Consider the following 18,804-nt stretch of genomic DNA (forward strand, 5'->3'; position numbering starts at 1 on the left):
TCCCGCAGGCTATTTCTCCCAGAATGATCTACTCTTTTACAGCGCAGCAAAGGTTTAAGTAAGATTAATCATTTATATCTAGACACACATCTCACCTACTTTCTGTGACCTTATTTATAATAATCACACTTAATGATAGAAAAATGTTGTTATATACTGTATCTAGTTGGGTTATAACAAACCTTCTGATTCTCTCTTGAGTTGCACAATGTGGCCAAAGGTATGTGGACAAGCTTAAACGCACGTTTATTTTAATTTGTTGTGGGGTTGTTTGTCACGGTTTTCTGTCTGCTGAAATATTTCTAACCTCTTTCCCAGTTTGCAGCACAAACGGCTGCTACGTTTGGGTTCGACTGCTTAGTCCCAGTGAAGAGGAGTCAGCAACAGTTAGTTGATTTATCTATTTAGTCGATCAACGGAAAATTAAACAGCTGCTATTTTGGTAATCGGTAAAACGTTTATGTAATTTCTTTTCAGCACAAATGTAAAAAAACTCACCCTAATGTCAATATTTGCTTTTATCTGCCTGGATATAAAGTAACATAAAGCATTTTTTTTTTTTGGCTTGTTGATCGAACAAAAAAAACAACAAAAAGACTTCTGATGTGTTTTGGATGCGTTTCAACACGACGATCCTCACAGAACCGGACTCCCACGTCTGCTGCGAAGCATCTGCATACTTTTGGCCCGTGAAAAAACGGTTCATGATCTGTAATGGTGATTGTTTATTGGGGCGTTTGGTTAAGAATTGTAAATTACAATCATAGCAAAGCCATCCTTTGTGCTGCTGTCGACGCTGCAAGTCGCTCTCTGTTGATCATATTTACTGATATCAATACAGCTGTATTCCACACAGAACGCACTACATATTTTTCTGTAGATTCAAGATTAGAATTATTTTTAAAGAGCCGTAGGTGATTATTTAATAGAAATAGAAACTGGGAGCCGTGATTGGCTGTCACATTGTAGAGACCTAAATGTTCTCGTTGTTACCCGGATGGAGGCCAGCTATAAAAAACGGGTACCGTGAGGTACAGTATTACTGCTGCTTGATATTTAAGATGTATGGGAGATTATGCATTGTTGTTTGAGCCATAGAATATTTATTTTATGCTTTACACCCACGGTAAAATATTCAGTTTACATCACAAGCCATGAAAGCAGACGAAGAATCAGTCTTTTTGTTTATTGTTTATCTTTGTTTCAGTATTTTATTTTGAAGAAATGGGAGAACTTTTTGCATTGCACTTTTTAACTGTCTGTTTACGAACTGAAGTCAGAGCCTATACACTCAAATAACAGAATTGACGGTATGTTATGAAAACATAAACCTCGTAAAGTTGAGGTCGGACACAAACCAGTAAATCGGTCATGAATTCAGGAGCATACAGACAATAAGACATGAATAAAACAAAACAGAAGTGTCCCTTTTTTTTTCAGCGTCGAACAACCAACCAATGTTTGACTTTTCTGGAGATTTTGCTAATGTATTGATGTGCATTCAGAAAAGCATTGTACCTAATGTAATCTACAGGATTCCTCATCAGCCTTCTCTGTGTCATGGAAATCTTTTTTTATAAACATTCTTTTCCAAGAAAATCGTGTCAAGCGTCATTATTGTCTTGTTTAGTCTTCCTCTTTATGTTCTGTGCAAATGAGCTGTTCTCCCTTTTGTCCTCTCTGAAGGCAACGCTTCAATCAATACACAGGTGTGATATTTTATAAATGTATATAGCAGTTGTACTTTATACCAGCAGCAAGCATTTTGGTTCTTTTTCAAAGATGTGAGCGTGGTTTTTGTTTCGAGTTAAACGGGAATAAAACAATATGAAAACACAAGGTTTTTTCACCTTGTGGACTTGTTTATCCACATTTTTCTTTTTTAATCCGGCTATCTTTTTTTGCTTTAGTGGAAATTAAATGTACAGCTGTAAAAGTAAATGTATGATGCCTGTAAATATATAACTTAAACACAGAAAAGGATTTACTTATTGTTGGTGGGTTCTAAGAAAATGTCTTATGTCTCGGTATGTGATCCAATAAACAAAAGTAGAATATTTCCCTCTGAAGTGTTCCATAGTAGACATATCAAGTAGTAGAATAAGGAAATACTCAAGGAAAGTATAAGCAGTGGAAAATACAATACGGGAAGTACATTTATGCTAGTACTGTATTTAGGTACATGGTATGAGATATTTACATGTTTGATTCCTTATGAATAATAGTGTTGCAAGGTTTTTGCACAAGGATGATTTCTAAATCTGTACGTATGTACCTGAGTATTAAGTAAATGTACTTAATTACTTTCCATCACGACAAGGCAGCAGCTGGATTGGATGCAAATAAAATACTTTTCATGACAGACAAACCCAAAGTTTACAGTTCATGCCGCTACTTTAATTTGTAGTGTGCTGCGCGCTGGTGCCCACCAGGGGGCAGTAAAGACCCTGAATCACCACACATTGTCGTCACTTCCGGGTCCAACACAGGTGATTTAGAATTCCGTCTGGAAACGAAACTGTCGACAGCAGCGAAGACTTCGACGAGATGGCCTTTGAACGAGCTACAAGAGAGTCGCGTTAACAGGTGAACGGATGTATATTTAACTAACTTATTGTAATCAAAATGTCCCGGACGTTACAACCGCGCGTGTCACGAGAGGACTGGGCGCTAAGTCGCCGGCTGGTTCGCCACGTTACATTGACGTTAGCTCCTCTCATTCATTTACCTGCTGTCAGGAGTCTGTTCGTGGCTTTCAAACTGCTGTTGGCTTAGTTAACTAACCTAGCTAACTCCCTTTAGTTAACTAATGGGAGACGCCTAGTTTCTCCCTTTTGATTATATTATATGTATTGTAAATGGCAGTTGATGTACAATTCATGTGCAATTTACCGAGACTACGCAGCCAGAAGGTGCAAAGTCATTTTCCGAATAATGTACAGAATTAAATATAGTGGAATAAACTGTAAGGTGTATAAATACACTAGATAGTGTGGACAGTATGCCCATAGTACGCAGTGCAGATGTTGTAGTACATGACATGCTTCCAGTAGACATTATAGATTAAACAGCTGGAGGTATGATTTTGAATAATGGTAATGTACAGTATAGACGGCAGTTTAAATATGAATACTCCCAAAAACATGTTTGGGTATGTGAGGTTAGATTTAGAGCTGTAAGTAAGTTTAGTGAAGCGTATATTTAGATTGAATTACCTAGGTTTTCTTACACTGTCCAACAACATATGCAGTGGTAGAATGTACATTTACTAAAGTACTTTCCATTGTATGCAACTGCACTTCTACTCCACTACACCTCAGAGGGAAATATTGTACTTTTTACTCCATTACTGGACATTTGATCAAATCTATCACAGTATATATATTTTAAATCACAATAAAATACATGAAAAAAGTATCCTCAGTATTCCCATAAAGCAATTTTACTCAAATCAAAGTTTGTTGTGTTCTGGGACTGAACAGGTACTTAAAAATGTAAAACTATTAGATAAAAAAAAAAAAAGTGAATATACATCATATACCTTTGAACACCTACTAGTACGCTGAAATGACCAATATACAGAAGCAAACATGTATTTTGAATCTCTTTGTGTTGCTGTGATTCAATAGAAGAACTAGAGAGGGAGACGCGATGGCCTGCGCCCGAGTGCCACTGGATGAGCAGCAGGTGACCGAGCCGGGCTCCCTGGGGAAAGAGCAAACGCTGCCGGCACTGGTGAGTCACAGCGCCTCAGTCGGTCCGTGGCTCCAGGAATCACCTGACTTGCCTCTGGCGGAGATCCGTTTTATGAGAGTCAAATGCTGATTTTTTTTTTTTTTTCCTTCTTCACATCAGCACCCGACCAGGAAGGAGGAGCGCTGTTTCGTGCCTTACAAATCCCCGCCGGAAGACGGCTCTCCCGCCGAGGCGGAGGAGTTCCTGGAACATGCCAAATTCATCACGGAGGACCTGGATTGGCTGCTCGCGCTGCCCCACGACAAGTTCTGGTGTCAGGTGAGAGACCGTTAATGTGCAAGTATCTGTCCGAGCCACGAGGGCTGCGAGAAGAGTGTAAAAGAAACGCACTGCCGATTCAAATTGTTCTCTTTCCTCCTCCACCAGGTGGTGTTTGATGAGTCTCTGCAGAAGTGCCTGGACTCGTACCTGAACCACGCTCCTCGCGGCCTCGACCTCGCCGCCCTGCCCTCCTCTCCGCCGGTGGTCGACATGCAGCGCTCTGTCCATAGGGCGGTCTTCTTGACCTTCCTCCGGATGGCCACACACAAAGAGTCCAAGGTCGGAGCAGCATCCAGAAAAATTAACTCTAAGCGAGGGAATAATTGTCTATGAATCAGAAATACCAGTTATTGTTTGATTAGTACAATCAAATGAGTAATCATAGCATCTGCTACGACACACTGTTGAACCCGTTGCTTTGTGCTCCTCTTCCTCAGGAGAACTTCCTCACCCCGGCTGTGTTTGGAGAAATTATCTATGAGAACTTCCTGTTTGACATTCCCAAAATCCTGGATCTGTGTGTGCTCTTTGGGAAGGGCAACAGCCAACTGCTGCACAAGATGATTGGTGAGCTGTTTTTAATCATTATAGACTTATTTTGATGACTTAAATTGAACATTTTGTGACTAAAATATGGAGTGAAGATTGGTAGTTTTTAAACTGTGATGTCAGTCTTTGTTAACTTTCTCATTGATGTCCTATACATTTTAGACAACATCTTTACCCAGCAGCCATCTTACTACATCGACTTGATTGAGACGGTTCCGACTGTGTTACAGGTAAGATCATATTTAAAAACCGTAAATGAAAAGTGTAAGACACAAAGATAAAATGTTGTTTGTTTGTAAGTGTCTTTGTTTAAGACTACAGATAATTTTCCTCCTTTTTTTGCTTCTCGGCCCTCTTCAGGTGTTCGACACCATCCTGAATAAGTGTGGTCTCTTCTGTGAGGGAGCCGCCGCCATGGAGCCGATGAAGCTGAACTCACACAAACAGCCCACTGCCATGACCATGAGCCAGCAGGTCAGAGCGACGCACACCTCTACAAACATAAACATCACGCAGTACTTCACGGGACAGGCTCCTCTGGCGTCTAAATATCTTCTCTGTGAGATAAAACTTTATTGATGACCCGTCTTAAGCTCTTATTTTTAACAAAATGAGGAGGATGACTTGCTGCTTTAAGCCTTGATAAATATATCAGGCCCTCCTTAGAAACGAGGCTGATTAGTTTCTATTTGTAAAAATGTAAAAGGTGAGTATTCCTTGATTTTTAGTCCTACGATGGCAATTTCATCGTTTCTTTAGAAATCAAGTTTGTCCACAAGTTAAGAAAATCTTCAAATCCAGACCCTAAATGGGTTGAGCATTTTGTATTTGATGTCTTTATGTTCAATTTAAATACATATACATAAAATATATTCAAAGATCTGTGGAATTCTTTTTTTTTTCAGGTTTATAGTTACAAGGAAAGGTCTGAAAGTGTTTATTGTGCTGGTGAGAAAATAAAACGGTATCACTGCAACACATAAGTGCGACAGTAACAGATTGATTTTCGAGCTGTGGCAATAAACAGAATAATTAATCGGCATGTTTTTTATGATCCGGTCATATTTCGCAAAACACTTGATGCTTTTTCCTTTTTTTTTTTTCTTTTTTTTTTACATTGTGATATATTAAATATTTTGGGTTTCTGGAGTTAAAAAGGTCTTGAATCAGAGTTGATGAAAACTGGGCAGTTACATTTGGATATTCAGTGATCTGATTTACTAACGGTGACGCTCAGTAGTTTTATTTGGAATAAAACCCACTGCTTCATGTCTTTTCTGTCCCAGGATCTTGTGGATCTTGTTCTATACCTGTGTGACTCCACCACCACCATCCATGCCTTCCTGGACATCTTCCCCACCGCCTGCTCCAGCTTCCACTCCCATGGTTTCCTCAGCAGGTACACGAATGAAGTAACCTGGAAGTATTGCTGCCACACCTTCAAAATATAGCTTCTCGTGATCATGTTTTATTTTTTTTTGTGTCACCTTGCAGACTGACCTCGTTTTATGAGACCGCTGTGCCTGACCTCGAGAAGGCGGTGAGGATGAGAAACTTTGACGAAAAAGGGTGAGTTTCTGATTAATTTAATACTTAAAAAAAAGGCCAAAAGATGGAGACCCACTCGCTGAATACCTAAAGGAATGATAATCTCTCAAACTCTCCTCTAGTCTTCAGGAGGACTTGTGGAAGAGGTTGTCCCACTCCTGTCGTAAGATAGTGGAGATGGCTCACCTGCTGCTGCACCACACCTGCCTACAGCCGATCCTGGAGGGGTGAGACGTCCAGACTCTCAGCGTGCATCTTGCCCTAATTTGCATTACACACACGCAAATTAATTCTGCTGGATTTTGTTGCCTTGCAGGGGAGAAAACATGCAAACTTTTGCAGAGGAGCTCCTACAACATTTCACCTCTTTTTTAACTGAGAAAAGGTAAAAAAAAAAAAATATTACTGGTTGAGGTCACTTCCGAGGCTTAGAAGTGTTTTTTTCTTTTTAAGTGCAATGACAAAGTGCATAAAGGGCTTTGTGTTTTGTTTGTCCTCTCAGGTTCTTGTCAGACTACGATGAGCAGTTCCCCATCGCTGACGACATCAGCCTCCTCCAACAGGCCCTGCCTGTCATGTATCCTGGTCGAGCTCAAAGCAGTAACTTTGTGAAAACCGACTTTATGGTTTAAGGACCAAAATGTGCTGAAAGCATCTGAAGGTTTAAAGTACACCGACGGTTTTATAGGGACGAACATGCAACAAAAGCGTAATGAAAATCGAACTGCTTTGAAGCCCTGGATTTTTATTGTTATTTAGGTATATATTAGGTATTACTATTGTCGCTTTCACTTGTTTAATATATATACACATCTCCGACAATAATGTCTCCTAGTTTTAGTCGTTTCGTTTCCTTAACCGCCTGCTTCCCAAAGTGATGAGACCAGGACGTCCTATCTGCTCCAGGGGGTGGAGAGTGCCTGGGATAGTGTGGGGAGACGGAGGCCACACAACAAGATGCAGCATCGGGGAGCTGCTGCTGCCTCCTCATCTAGCTTTATACTTCAGAAGGCTCCGGATCCAGAAGGAGGTCTAAGGGGAGCAGAGGCCATGATGGATGTTACCCGAAAAGGAAATGATGTGAGTTCTGTGACTATTACAGCTGATTTAATGTTTTTATGAGGGTCATGTCTCCATCAGTGTGTGTGTGTGTATATGTATGTATGTGTGTATATATATATATATATATATATATATATATATATATATATATATATATATATATATATATATATATATATATATATATATATATATATATATATATACGAATGCATGGAGAAATAAATATAAAACAATACAGATAAAAGTGCAGATTCAGCAGAAATATGAAAGCCATGAATAAATGCAGCGGTGTCTTCATCTTCGGCGTCAGGGTGCCGGCTGTGGGGTGAGCGAGGCGGAGCGGGAGTCTCTGCTGACGTGTATCAAGGACCTGCTGCCGGATTTGGGCGAAGGCTTCCTGCTGGCATGCCTGCATGAGTACGACTACAGCTCCGAGCTCGTCATCAACAACATCCTGGAGGACCGCCTGACCCCCAACCTGGACAAACTGGACCGAGCCATGCCAAGGTAAAAACACACACACACTGGAGTTATTTATTTATATATATATATATATTAGTCATCATGATGCACATTTCTAAATTGCGAAAACACTAAATAAGTGGTGATTATTCTTTTTAATTCAACATCACACTCGTCATTACTTTGCAGTTAAACACATTTTAAGAACACCTTGTAGGAACTTGACTCTAGATGTTGGGGGTCAAAGGTCACTGTGGCTTCACAAAACACATTTCTGGCCTTAACTTACAAATCCAGATGCTAATTGTGAAAATTGTACGTGAATGTGTAACAGGATAAAATTATAAAGCGAGACAGTTTGGACAGACATGGAGGAAAACTGCAACATGACTGATATGCGGAGGAAGGGTTCATCTGTCAGGCGGTTATTCTAGTTGCATGTTAGATTATTTACCCCGTTAATTGTTCAACAATATTTGTTCAGACTTTACAATAGAACCGTACCAAATGGTTCAAAGCTTCATCCATAAAGTGGACGTTTGAATTCTAAACCGAAAGTCGAATGCTTCGCTGCTTTTGTCTGTTCTTTCTTTTTAAACACAGTATTTCTGCACAGTTGCAAATAAAGATAAGGTTATGCTAATATTAATTCTATGATCAGGGCTGGCGAGCCGAAATCTAACAGCACCATGAATTACATTTATGTACACAATTACTTAAATTATCTTTTTTTTTAGGGTGATAGTGTTATAAAATATGATGAGACATGAAAAGCTTCATTAAAAAATTTTAAATGTTAAAAATAAATAAAAAATTGCAGCCATACTGTACAAATCTTTAACGAGCTGATGATGCTGACATTATGGGCGAAGCCACAGTCTCTGATCCCATTCTTCTTCTTCTGTCCCTTCAGGCCAGTGAAGGAGGAGCTTCCAGATGTTCTGAACGTCAGATCCAACGTGTTCGACGACGACGAGTTTGACGTTTTCCGCAGAGACCAGGTGGACATGTCTCGCGTCTGGAAGGGCAGGAGGTGAGCGCTACGTTTATGTACCTGCACATTTTACCTGAGTCATGTGCTAAACTGCCAAGTAGGGCATTCAGATCCTCTGGACAGAGAAATACTTTATTTAAAACCATTTCCATCCTGTTCATCACCTTGTATTCAAAGACGGTGACGACCAGGTGAGCTCAGGCTGTAATCGTGTTGTGTTTTCTTCCTCCTGCAGGAAAGGGGAGAGCGCTCGAGAGACACTGAACGACAAGCAGCACATAGCGGAGCAGAAGGCTCGGTATCAGGCGTACGAGACGGTGGTGGACGAGGTCGTCATTCAGCCCGGTGACGACCTGGACGCCTACGACGACGAGTACGACGACACGTACGACATAAGCCAAGTGGGAGCCAACGACCTGGACGGAGACAGTTTACTGAGCAGAAGGTAAAGAATCGGACACCTGTTGTTGAAATGTGTTTTTGCAGTCAGGAAGCGTTTGACCTGAGATTAAGGCCCAGAAGCTAAAAGACATAACTTTTCTGTGGTTAATTATTCTATTATTTACACACATATAAAAACCTTCGTCTTGTAAAATCACATTCTCTAAATCGAAAGAATAACAGTTTTAGATATTGTTTTCTTATATATATATATATATATATATATATATATATATATATATATATATATATATATATATATATATATATATATATATATATATATTCTTAAATATAGTTATTTCCATTTATTACAAACTGCTAACTAATTATTTCACGAAAGGAGCTTGTTATTGATTATAACTACTTATAATAAACTTGACCACTTTCCAGTCCCAATAAAGTAGGTCTACTTTTATTAAAACAAAAATAATAGGGTTTCTTTTGGCTTTATATACTCACACATAGACTGCGAAAATACTTGTTAAAAAGAATACGGAAGAATATTTTTGTTATTTGTTAATCATTTTGACAGATGCTTTTTAAATTTGGAATGTGTTATACTCTTGCTGAACACTAAATATTCAGAGGATTTCTTTTCATTTTCATTTTCCCTTTGTGTGTGTGTCTGGTTTCTTTGCAGGCCTTTCACGATTCCACAGATCCTGAGAAAAGGAAACAAACCAGAATTGGAGGAGGAGGGCGAAGATGAAGAGGAGGAAGAGACACTACAGGTACTGAGATCCAGCATTACAGAGAAAACCCATTTTAAAGCTCTGAGATGAACCAATGTAGCGGTTTACTCCTCCAGGATTATTATGCATGTAGTTTTAAATTGAGACCCGTAGGCCAAAATGATTTGCTTTACATACATTCCAGCCGGCTTTGTAATCCTTTGAGTTCATGGAGTCTTTTTCAAATGAAATGTTTGGTCATTCCTTTTTTCAGGCGTTAACATGCGAGTCAATTGTGTTTCAGAACAATGTAAACCGGGACCAGTTTGTTCAGGACCCGGCTCTGCTGAGGGAGAGGGCTGACGCTAGAAGAGCTGCCATGCATCAAAAGAAAGGGTAAGAAACATCTGCTTTTAGTGTTTGAGCCCAAAGGACATTTCAGCTCTCTGGCCCAAATGATTTTCTTCATTAAGCAGCTTCAAAAGATCAGTTTATTATTAAGATGTTTTGTTGATGTCATCATCAATAAGATAGTCTAATCATAGTCATGCTATGCCCTAAAAATGTAATAAGTATGAAATAAAAAGCAATTATATGCATTAATAAAGCATAGTATAATATGTCATACTATACAATGACTATACATTTTTATGTAATTAAAAATTAAATTTCCTAGTATGTAATACTGTCATTAAAAAAGGCATGATCATAGTATATCATAAAGTCCGCTATAGTAAGTCATGATATAAAATAATGTAAATAAAAGACCATATACTGTCATAAAAAATGTAAATAAGTCACAGTATTTAAGTCATGTCAAAAAATGTTGAATTGTCATTGTACAATATATCAAAGTTAAGTCTTAACAATGTCATAGTTAAGTATGTAAAGAGAAATTATAGGCAAAAAAAAAGATTGTCTGTCAGTGATGGTATGTCATGAAAAATCACACAAGTTCTTTTCCGAGTTCAAACTCTAGTATGTCATCAAATGTGTCATTTCGTTGACTTGCCTCTCAACTCGCTCCCAGTTTCCGACCGGAGCAGCGCCCCAGTAGCGTGGTGGGCCAACCCAAAGGCCAAGGACAAAACCAGGAGACATTCCTGGACCGGCGCAAGAAGGAGGCCAACAAGAGCCGTGGGGCGAACCACAACCGCCGCAACATGGCCGACCGCAAGAGGAACAAAGGGATGATCCCCTCGTGACCTGCGTGACGGCCGGCTGCTCGAAGCGGAAACGGACCGACGGCGGGAAGGAAGGAGGCCGAGGCGTGAGTCTGACGGGAAAGAACAACCGGGGCTCGGGTGGTGGTCTGGTTTAATTTTGGTGGCCGTACTCGTCCACCCACGAAGTCACCGTCTTTGCTTGCTGGAAAAGCCACAGAAGGTTTTGAGTTGTTGATGAAAAGTTGCTTTAGTTTACAGACTTTTGTTGAGATCGGATGTTGCCAAGCAGCTCTACGTATACAAGACTCTGAACATCTGCTTTTAGGGATCGGGCCTGAAGGACGTTCGCCTCTCTGGACGAAATTATTTTCTTTTTATAGCTCATTTAAAAGGTAGTGAGTGAGAGCCAGAGACTCAAGGACAAAGAATAAGACTTTTTTTAATTTTTTTTTGCCAAGTAACAAATCAGTTTAATATTAAGATGTTACTTTGACATCATCATCATAATCAAATAGACAACATAGGAATAAAAGGAAGCAACATCCGGCTGTTTTTGTTTGTTTTTTGAAGGGACTGTGGTTTCTTCTGTAGCTGGAAGAACAATGAACCGACCTGGTGATCAAGTCTGGACATCGGCGGCCGACTGCGTTGCTCTTATGAGTAGCTTGTGTTAAAGCCGCCCGCATGTGACGTTCAAGTGCATCAAGAATATCGTCCGCACGGCTCACCCCGCTGGTGTCCAGCCTTCGTAAAATGAATCAAACTCTTAACGCTGCCGTGGTGTTTGGAAGTGAGGGGCGCCCTCGAGGCCTTTAGAGAGCCGCTGCGGGGGAAACCTCCTACATGTTGCCATGCACAGACTATTTTCTATGAAGAGAACAGATCTATCAGAGCATTTTGTAACAAACAAAAAAAGCCCCCCCTCTCCCCAAAAAGCACATGTAATTGCTTTTATGAGTTGACATTGCAAAAAAGAGAAAACATAAAATAAATACAATAACACTATGTTTTTGACATCCTTTGAGTTTGAGTCGTCACTGACAAAAATGCTTTTTTTCTTTCACAGTACAATTAGTTTGGGACTTCACAAGAGTACGGCTGCACAGTTGGTTACACTAACTGAGATTCCTACAGATTTTTCTGTTTTAAGTCTAATTTGCTTTCTTGTCTAAACGTAAATAAGAAGATATATTGATTGTACATTTATAGGAAGAGGATGTGTTAAAGTTATTACCTGTGCAGCCGTACGTCAGTCGACCACGTTGGTCACATGACGTGTGCGATGACCTTCTAAAAGGAAATGAGCAGATAAATATAATAAAAAAAGGGCCAACTCTTGAAAATGTTTCCGACCTGTTTGACATCTCTATCACAAGGTGTTTATAAACTGTAACTAATTTAGTTACTGAAATGTACACAACTAAAAGTATAAATACGGTGTGTTTGTGGTCTTCACTCTGTAGTGTGTGTATGTATGTTAACAAGTGCAAATGCTCTTTCCACCTGTAGCTCAGTTACTACTGGACTACAACTACTAAACCTCAACAACTAGCATTTAATAGCAAACTATGAGTTTGGTCACGTTTTTAACTCTGTTAATAAGTTGTTTATTGACATCATTTGGACCTAAAGTGACATTTACACTGACCAGTAGATCAACACGCCACTCCTTGAACCATAAAGCTTTGAATGTCCGCGCAGGAACATTTTGACTCTGAGTGCCGGCTCGGTTTCAGCCCATTAACACCTGAAAGTCTCCGCGCTGTTTGCAGGAACAGAGCAGACGTGTTATTGTGAAGGGTTTAAAAACAAGTGTTTAAATAAAGTGTACAGTAACATGATCCCAGGAAGAAGTACTGTTTACACACAACAGTACTTCACAGTATTGCCTGTGAGACTTTCTGCGCCCAGCAGGAGGTCGGAGGTCAAAATCTGACCCGTCCACGTGGCCGACCAGCTGCTTGCGAGGAGCTCGTGTTCGCTTCCAGCTCCCGTTTGCTGCGAGGAGGAAGCGGCGAGGTCAGAAAAAGGTCAGTGTCTGTAGGAGAAACGAGACTTTCCCAGGTACTTGTGCGGCGTCCGAGGCGAGGCGACCGTTAACTGTCTCTGCGAACGCTGCCTGGAGAGCGTGGGAGGAGAAACGCTTGAATTCAGATGAAAACGATAATTCGATTAATTTCCTCATGACTCATTCTTAGTACTTTTTAACATAATGTATGTAAAACATGACAAAAATAAAGTATTCATATAATATGCCATTATAAACATCCAGAGAGTGTTGCGTAACGCAACTCACCGAGGATGCTGCGCTTGCACAGGGGACAGGTGTGATGCAGCAGCAGCCAGGGGTCCACACAGTCTCTGTGGTACTCGTGGAGACACGGCAGCACCCGGAGACACTGAGACGACAACAACGGCTTATGTCACGTCACCGCCTATTGCATTCAACCAGGGAATTGATACAGCCAATATGTGGTAGTGTGGTCTGACCTGGTTGTTGTTGAACGGCTCCAGACAGACGGCACAGTTGTCCGTCTCCACCGGCTGGGACGGGTCACACCACGGTTTGGGCTGCCGATAAGTTTTGGTCTTCAGGGACAACATTCTGTTCAGGACATCCTGTTTGGGAAAGAGCTGAGGAACATCACATGACATGTTATCTCCACGGGGACAGGAGAGAAGTTCTCCTTGGAGAGGAGCGAACAAACAAAGATCGTGTCCCCATCATACGACTTGAACTGCTCGTGAAGCAGAAGTACATCAGAGTAAAACGGTTACTGTAAATGTTTGTACTGGACAGAAGGCTGTCAGCCAATAAAACAGCCGTAGATGAACTTGGGTACCACAATATGAAAATACACTGCTACTGATTTGTAAAAGCAGGCTGTAAAACATGTTTACTTGATTAAAGAACAACTGTATTAGTTTCAAAATAGACTTAAAGTAGTGAATGTAAAAGTACTATATTTGTAGAATGGCCCATTCAGAATAATGTATGTTGTATTATAAGTTTGTGTCAATTTAATGCCGCAGCATATAAACTGCTGGTTGACTTGTTGATTTCATATTATTAATCTGCAAAGTAACTTAATTTATAACAAATGCAGTGGAGTTTACCTCCAAGTCCTCGTTCCGCTGATGGTCCTGGTTCTGCCAGCGAGCCTGAACGATGACCCCCGTGCTGAGGATCAGAGCCACCAGGAGGACCGTGTCCCACAGCTGCTGCAGGTACTTCTACGGACACGCAGAGAAGAGCAGCAGTACTTTATCACCTTTACCGTTACGTCCTCAGTGACAGTGAGGAAATGCAGAAAATGTTGCTGCATATCAAATCAAGCGCATGCTGCAGCAGCAGCAGCCTGTGAAAAACGCCCCCGCAGCCCAGAGTACAAGATTAAGAAACTTAGTACTACAGTTAAACTACATTGATTTATATCTTGATTTTTTTAATAATGTTTCAAACCCTATCTTTTTCACTATAATAATAATACAAATAATAATAATGAATGTTTTGTCTGGTTGCCAGCTTTAGGGAAGTAAAAGTATAAAAGTAGTCGGACAAAGAGTTCCCACTGGGGAACCTTAAAGCAAACACGTAAACAACAATTGTGTTGGTTCGGGCTCCTCCACCTGGACCTGAGAGTTGGTCTCTCCCGTGCAGATGACCCCCTGCCACTCTCCGTAGGGACCTCCTCTCGCCCGGCCGCAGCTGGACCACAGCGTGAGCGTGGCTCCCTGCCCGAACACACAGCAGCATGCGCTCACTGTCAGCTCAGCCTGTCATCTGTTCACTCACCACTGGAGGGTGCTAACATCTGAAACACACGGTCAGCCGATAGATTGAGGCGCTCACCAGGTTGTCCTGCAGGATCGTCTTGTATGTGATTTTTGCTGTGGCTTGAAGGCCCCTGCAGCGAGAGAACCTGTCATTTAGTGCACATCAAGATTCTCCATCACTAAATTTACACAAATAATAACCAGAGTGGATTTTCTAAGCTTGTGTGACAGATTACAGGAAACATTGTATTAGTGCCACAAAGCATTGAAGGCATTTGGTCGTGTTGCTGTTGCCCTACATCGAGGCCGGTCTGTGAGCTTTGTGGCCAATGTGCAGAATCAGTATACCGAAAGAAAAAGTAATCAAAGTGATTAGATTAATGAACAATAATGAAATTGAATCAAGTTAGGATTACTCTGGCTTTTTTAAACAATTGTTTTACTATTAAAGTTTTTTTTGTTGGAAGTTTATGTGTACAATACATATGTATTTAGTTTTAATATAATAATATATGTATTATATTACACTATATTAAAAATATAGCATATGAATATCAATCTTCCTACAAAAAACGTTTCATCACCAGTGATCGAAGCTGTGTTACCTCTAACTATAGCTGGCCATACAAAATGAACTATTTTATCAATTCAAGCAGGAAATATCAGACCAAAGACGGACACAATTCAACGAATAATGAGGTGCAGTACACAGTTGGAGATGAAATATGGCCTTAAACTGGTTATTGTTGAATTACTAGTGTAGAATACTAGCATGCAGTACAGTGAAAGCATTGTTTGATCTGTTGACAGAAATCCTCAATTGAGGAAAGCATGAAAATGTGTATGTGAAAGTTTCTATTTCCATGTTGGCAGTAATAAATAATAACATGTTCTATACCTGAGCAGAGCTCCAATCAGCTTAGTGACATTTTCAGACGTCTGGATCACAATGATGGGCTTGGACAGCACCTGAGACAGATCCATCTACAACAGAAACAGATGTTTAGGTCATAAATACGACCTGGATTAAGTGTCTTTAAAGCTTAACATTTTGATCCAGGTTTCTTTAAAAAAAAAAATGTCCCGGCCAAATTCAATATAATCCACGATCTCTTCTCTTAAAACACTAGGATTAAATGAAGAACGAGAAGAGCTGGTGACTGAGTTTGAGAGGATTTACCTCACTGACAGTGTTTTGGTTGAGAGCCAGAATGATCAGCGCAGACGCTCCGAGGACCAGCGCTCGCTTCATCTTTAACAGAGGAGGATGCAGGTTGAGTGTGTTGTATGAATCCATATGTGAGCAAATTCTGTTCAAGAAGTGAGTTTAACTTCTTACTTTATTGACCATGGCGTCAGCGAAGGACTCCTGGTTTCCAGTGGAGGCTTTGTTGTCGTCCACCTCCAGCGGCACCACCCCGATCCACAGCTCCTGCTCCATGGCGTCGTCTTCTGCCGTTCCTCCTCCGCTCGCCTCCGTCTCCTCCTCCACCTGAACCTTAGGACGGAAACAAAGCTGAACACTTGTGCCGAAAGCTCCTCGGAAACTGTCCTTCATGTCAAAGAAAGAACCAGAAAATAATTCAAAATAACTGTATGCCTTCTGCCAACCATTATGGCAATGGTGAAATTATTAATTATTCTAATGAAAAACTACTATCTATCTATCTATCTATCTATCTATATATATATACATACACAACATGTTAAATGTCACATTCCTGTTTCCTTCTGACCGTCATGATCATACTTTCCACATGCAGAGATATAAATTGACTGTAATATCTGTACGGTTTTCATTTATGGCACGTTTGACATATGTTTGGATATCGCCTTGGTAAAACTTTGGATGAATTGATTATTGGTTTGAAAGAATAGAGGGCATAACTGCGGGCTCTGGTATCTTATGTTGGTCAAATGCATGCCATTTTGTATCTGATATTTAAAGAAATAACAACAAATACAGTATTCATGAGTTTCAGCCCTGGTGCTCTCACAATTCACAGTTTTTAGCCAAAATATGCCTCTTTTTTTTTTTTTTTTAAACCACCCAGAGCAACAATGTGACCTTCCTCTGCCCAACTCACCAGGACCAGCTCTCCCTGCAGCTCTTCCCGGTCATCGGAGCTCCTGCCGGACTCCACCACCTCCCCCTGCAGCAGAGCGCTGACCACGGGCCGCTGCTCCAGGAAAACCTCCACCAGGGCGACCTGCTCCGCCGCCACCAGCAGCCCGGGCCACCGCAGCAGGACGAGCGGCAACGTCACCCAGAGACGGCACCAGCAGCGAGCTAAAGCCATGGCCCGGACACCGACAGAGAGGAAATACAGATAAAAACTGTTACAAATACATAAACATCATAAACTGTTACTCGGCATTTTGAAAAAATAAAAAAGCTGCCAGAATTGTAGTTCTCCAGTTCGCTAGCTGGACCCCGGGTTGGACCCCTCGAAGGATGTAAACAACGGAATACAACTTCCTGTTCCAATCGGAAGCAGCGGGAGGCTCCTCATCTTGTGTGCAAACAGGTAGAGACACGTTACCTGAAATTAAATCCAATAATGTAATAAATCAAATAGAACAAAGTCGTTCTAGCTGACTGTACATCCCACTAAATTATATATAAATATGAACAATTTCCTTCGTTCATTTACAGTACATTTTTGAGCCGTTGATTTTCTACAACCAAAGACGAACATATCAAGTTGAGAGAGTAACCTACCAAACTTCCGTCTTCGATTTATAGCCATACATACCCGCTATGCATCTGTGTATATAACCCTCAGAGCGCTGTTCACATCTATTACAACGAGGAGTACTTCATGTTCATTTTTGTAGTCCGATATTTAAACCAAGCGACTGGTAGTTCTAATTTTGCACCTGCGCATTGTGACAATATGTCACCATATGTCGTCCATTTAGGAAATTTGGCCAAACTGTGAAAACACATTAGTCTTTCAAAGTAGCATTATAACAGATGGGAACAACTTAATCAACAAATAATAATAATAATAAATACAAAAAAAATACCGTTTGTTGTATATGCGCATGTGCGAGATTGTCGGATTATAACCAAAGATCGTCTAATGTCTATAGTTGGAGATGACTCACTCAATTAGCCATCTTTGCCCTAGAGAACCATTCCACGTTAAATATGATTATTTATTTTTTATGTTCAGTGATTTCATACATAACAATATACCATTACAAAAATAACAGTTTCTATCTTATTTAAAATAAGTACTTAAAAAAATTAGACCATTTGTTTAGTCTCCAGTAAGTAAAAGTGTTAAAGTGTGGAATGAAGAAACTGAACTGGTACTTCAGGACTGCTTTGGGAGTACAGACAGGCATGTTTAGAACAGCTGCTCTGAGGGATGACTCTACTGTGGACTTTGTGCCCATAAAGCACTGCAGGCCTGCAGGATTTACCACAATCAAAACCCCTGGATTAACTGTGATGTTCGGACAATGCTACGTTCCCACTCCACTGCATTTGCCTCAGGCAACGCTGAGGACTTCAAGAAGGCCAGATATGACCTGAGTAGATCCATCAGAGCTTCGAGGGCCTCAACACCATGCTTGTGAGCCCACCTGCTTCAAGTCCACCACCATCGTGCCCCTCCCAAAGAAAAACCCTCTGACCTGCCTGAATGACTATTGCCTTGTGGCACTCACCCCACTTGTGAAGAAATGTTTTGAGAGAATAGTCATGACCCACATCAAAAAGATCATTCCAGACACCGTAGACCCGCTGCAGTTTACGTATCGCCAGAACCGGTCCACTGACGATGCAGTCAACAACGTCATCCACACAAACCTCATGCCCTTAGAGGGCAAGGACACCTATGCAAGACTACTCTTTATAGACTTCACCTCAGCGTTCAATACAGTCATATCACACAAACTCTCTGAAAAACTCCTCACTCTTGGTCTCACACCTGCTCTCTGCAACTGGTGAACTTTCTCTTAGGCAGACCCCAATCAGTCAGTCATCAACCGCACATCGGACTCAAGAAGTGTGAGCACCCCCCCCCCCCCCCCCCCCCCCCCCCCCCCCCCATGTTTCCTGCTTTTTGACCCGAGTGAAGCTCCTGTCTCGTTCCTCTAT

The 18,804-nt window shown here is 40.9% G+C and overlaps 2 protein-coding genes across 4 annotated transcripts; one reads left to right on the forward strand and one right to left on the reverse strand.

Annotated features, from left to right (window-relative positions):
• The first annotated feature begins 3,905 nt into the window (after nucleotides 1-3,905).
• Nucleotides 3,906-11,836, forward strand: ascc2 (activating signal cointegrator 1 complex subunit 2). Its single transcript, XM_079222511.1, has 17 exons — nucleotides 3,906-4,014; nucleotides 4,123-4,296; nucleotides 4,455-4,584; nucleotides 4,729-4,796; nucleotides 4,927-5,040; nucleotides 5,853-5,965; nucleotides 6,061-6,135; nucleotides 6,237-6,341; nucleotides 6,431-6,499; nucleotides 6,617-6,691; nucleotides 6,990-7,194; nucleotides 7,490-7,686; nucleotides 8,555-8,674; nucleotides 8,871-9,080; nucleotides 9,720-9,810; nucleotides 10,055-10,146; nucleotides 10,781-11,836. Exons 2-17 carry the CDS (start codon nucleotides 4,228-4,230, stop codon nucleotides 10,953-10,955), a joined length of 1,908 nt encoding a protein of 635 aa, XP_079078637.1. The 5' UTR covers nucleotides 3,906-4,014; nucleotides 4,123-4,227; the 3' UTR covers nucleotides 10,956-11,836.
• Nucleotides 11,336-17,058, reverse strand: rnf215 (ring finger protein 215). 3 transcript variants are annotated; one of them, XM_079222512.1, is made up of 10 exons: nucleotides 16,781-17,058; nucleotides 16,033-16,191; nucleotides 15,874-15,945; nucleotides 15,592-15,677; nucleotides 14,770-14,824; nucleotides 14,547-14,651; nucleotides 14,034-14,150; nucleotides 13,407-13,550; nucleotides 13,213-13,315; nucleotides 11,336-13,031 (listed from the first exon to the last, which is right to left on the reverse strand). In XM_079222512.1, exons 1-10 carry the CDS (start codon nucleotides 16,991-16,993, stop codon nucleotides 12,937-12,939), a joined length of 1,149 nt encoding a protein of 382 aa, XP_079078638.1. In that variant the 5' UTR covers nucleotides 16,994-17,058; the 3' UTR covers nucleotides 11,336-12,936. The 3 variants fall into 3 exon arrangements, with proteins under 3 accessions (XP_079078638.1, XP_079078639.1, XP_079078640.1); XM_079222513.1 differs by having other exon boundaries at nucleotides 11,336-13,035; XM_079222514.1 differs by lacking the exon at nucleotides 14,547-14,651.
• Nucleotides 17,059-18,804: the final 1,746 nt, after the last annotated feature.

The sequence above is a fragment of the Taurulus bubalis genome (assembly GCF_910589615.1).
Source record: "Taurulus bubalis genome assembly, chromosome: 8".
NCBI lineage: Eukaryota > Metazoa > Chordata > Actinopteri > Perciformes > Cottidae > Taurulus > Taurulus bubalis.

Bases quoted from the DNA above. Each gene is read 5' to 3' on its own strand.
- rnf215 (XM_079222512.1), bottom strand. From the start codon at position 16,993: ATGGCTTTAGCTCGCTGCTGGTGCCGTCTCTGGGTGACGTTGCCGCTC. The intron at 15,946-16,032 runs GTAAGAAGTTAA...CCTCTGTTAAAG, and splicing joins CTGACGCCATGGTCAATAAA to ATGAAGCGAGCGCTGGTCCT. The intron at 13,032-13,212 runs GTGAGTTGCGTT...CTCTCCAGGCAG, and splicing joins GTGCAAGCGCAGCATCCTCG to CGTTCGCAGAGACAGTTAAC.
- ascc2 (XM_079222511.1), top strand. From the start codon at position 4,228: ATGCAGCGCTCTGTCCATAGGGCGGTCTTCTTGACCTTCCTCCGGATG. The intron at 8,675-8,870 runs GTGAGCGCTACG...TTCCTCCTGCAG, and splicing joins CGCGTCTGGAAGGGCAGGAG to GAAAGGGGAGAGCGCTCGAG. The intron at 10,147-10,780 runs GTAAGAAACATC...ACTCGCTCCCAG, and splicing joins GCCATGCATCAAAAGAAAGG to TTTCCGACCGGAGCAGCGCC.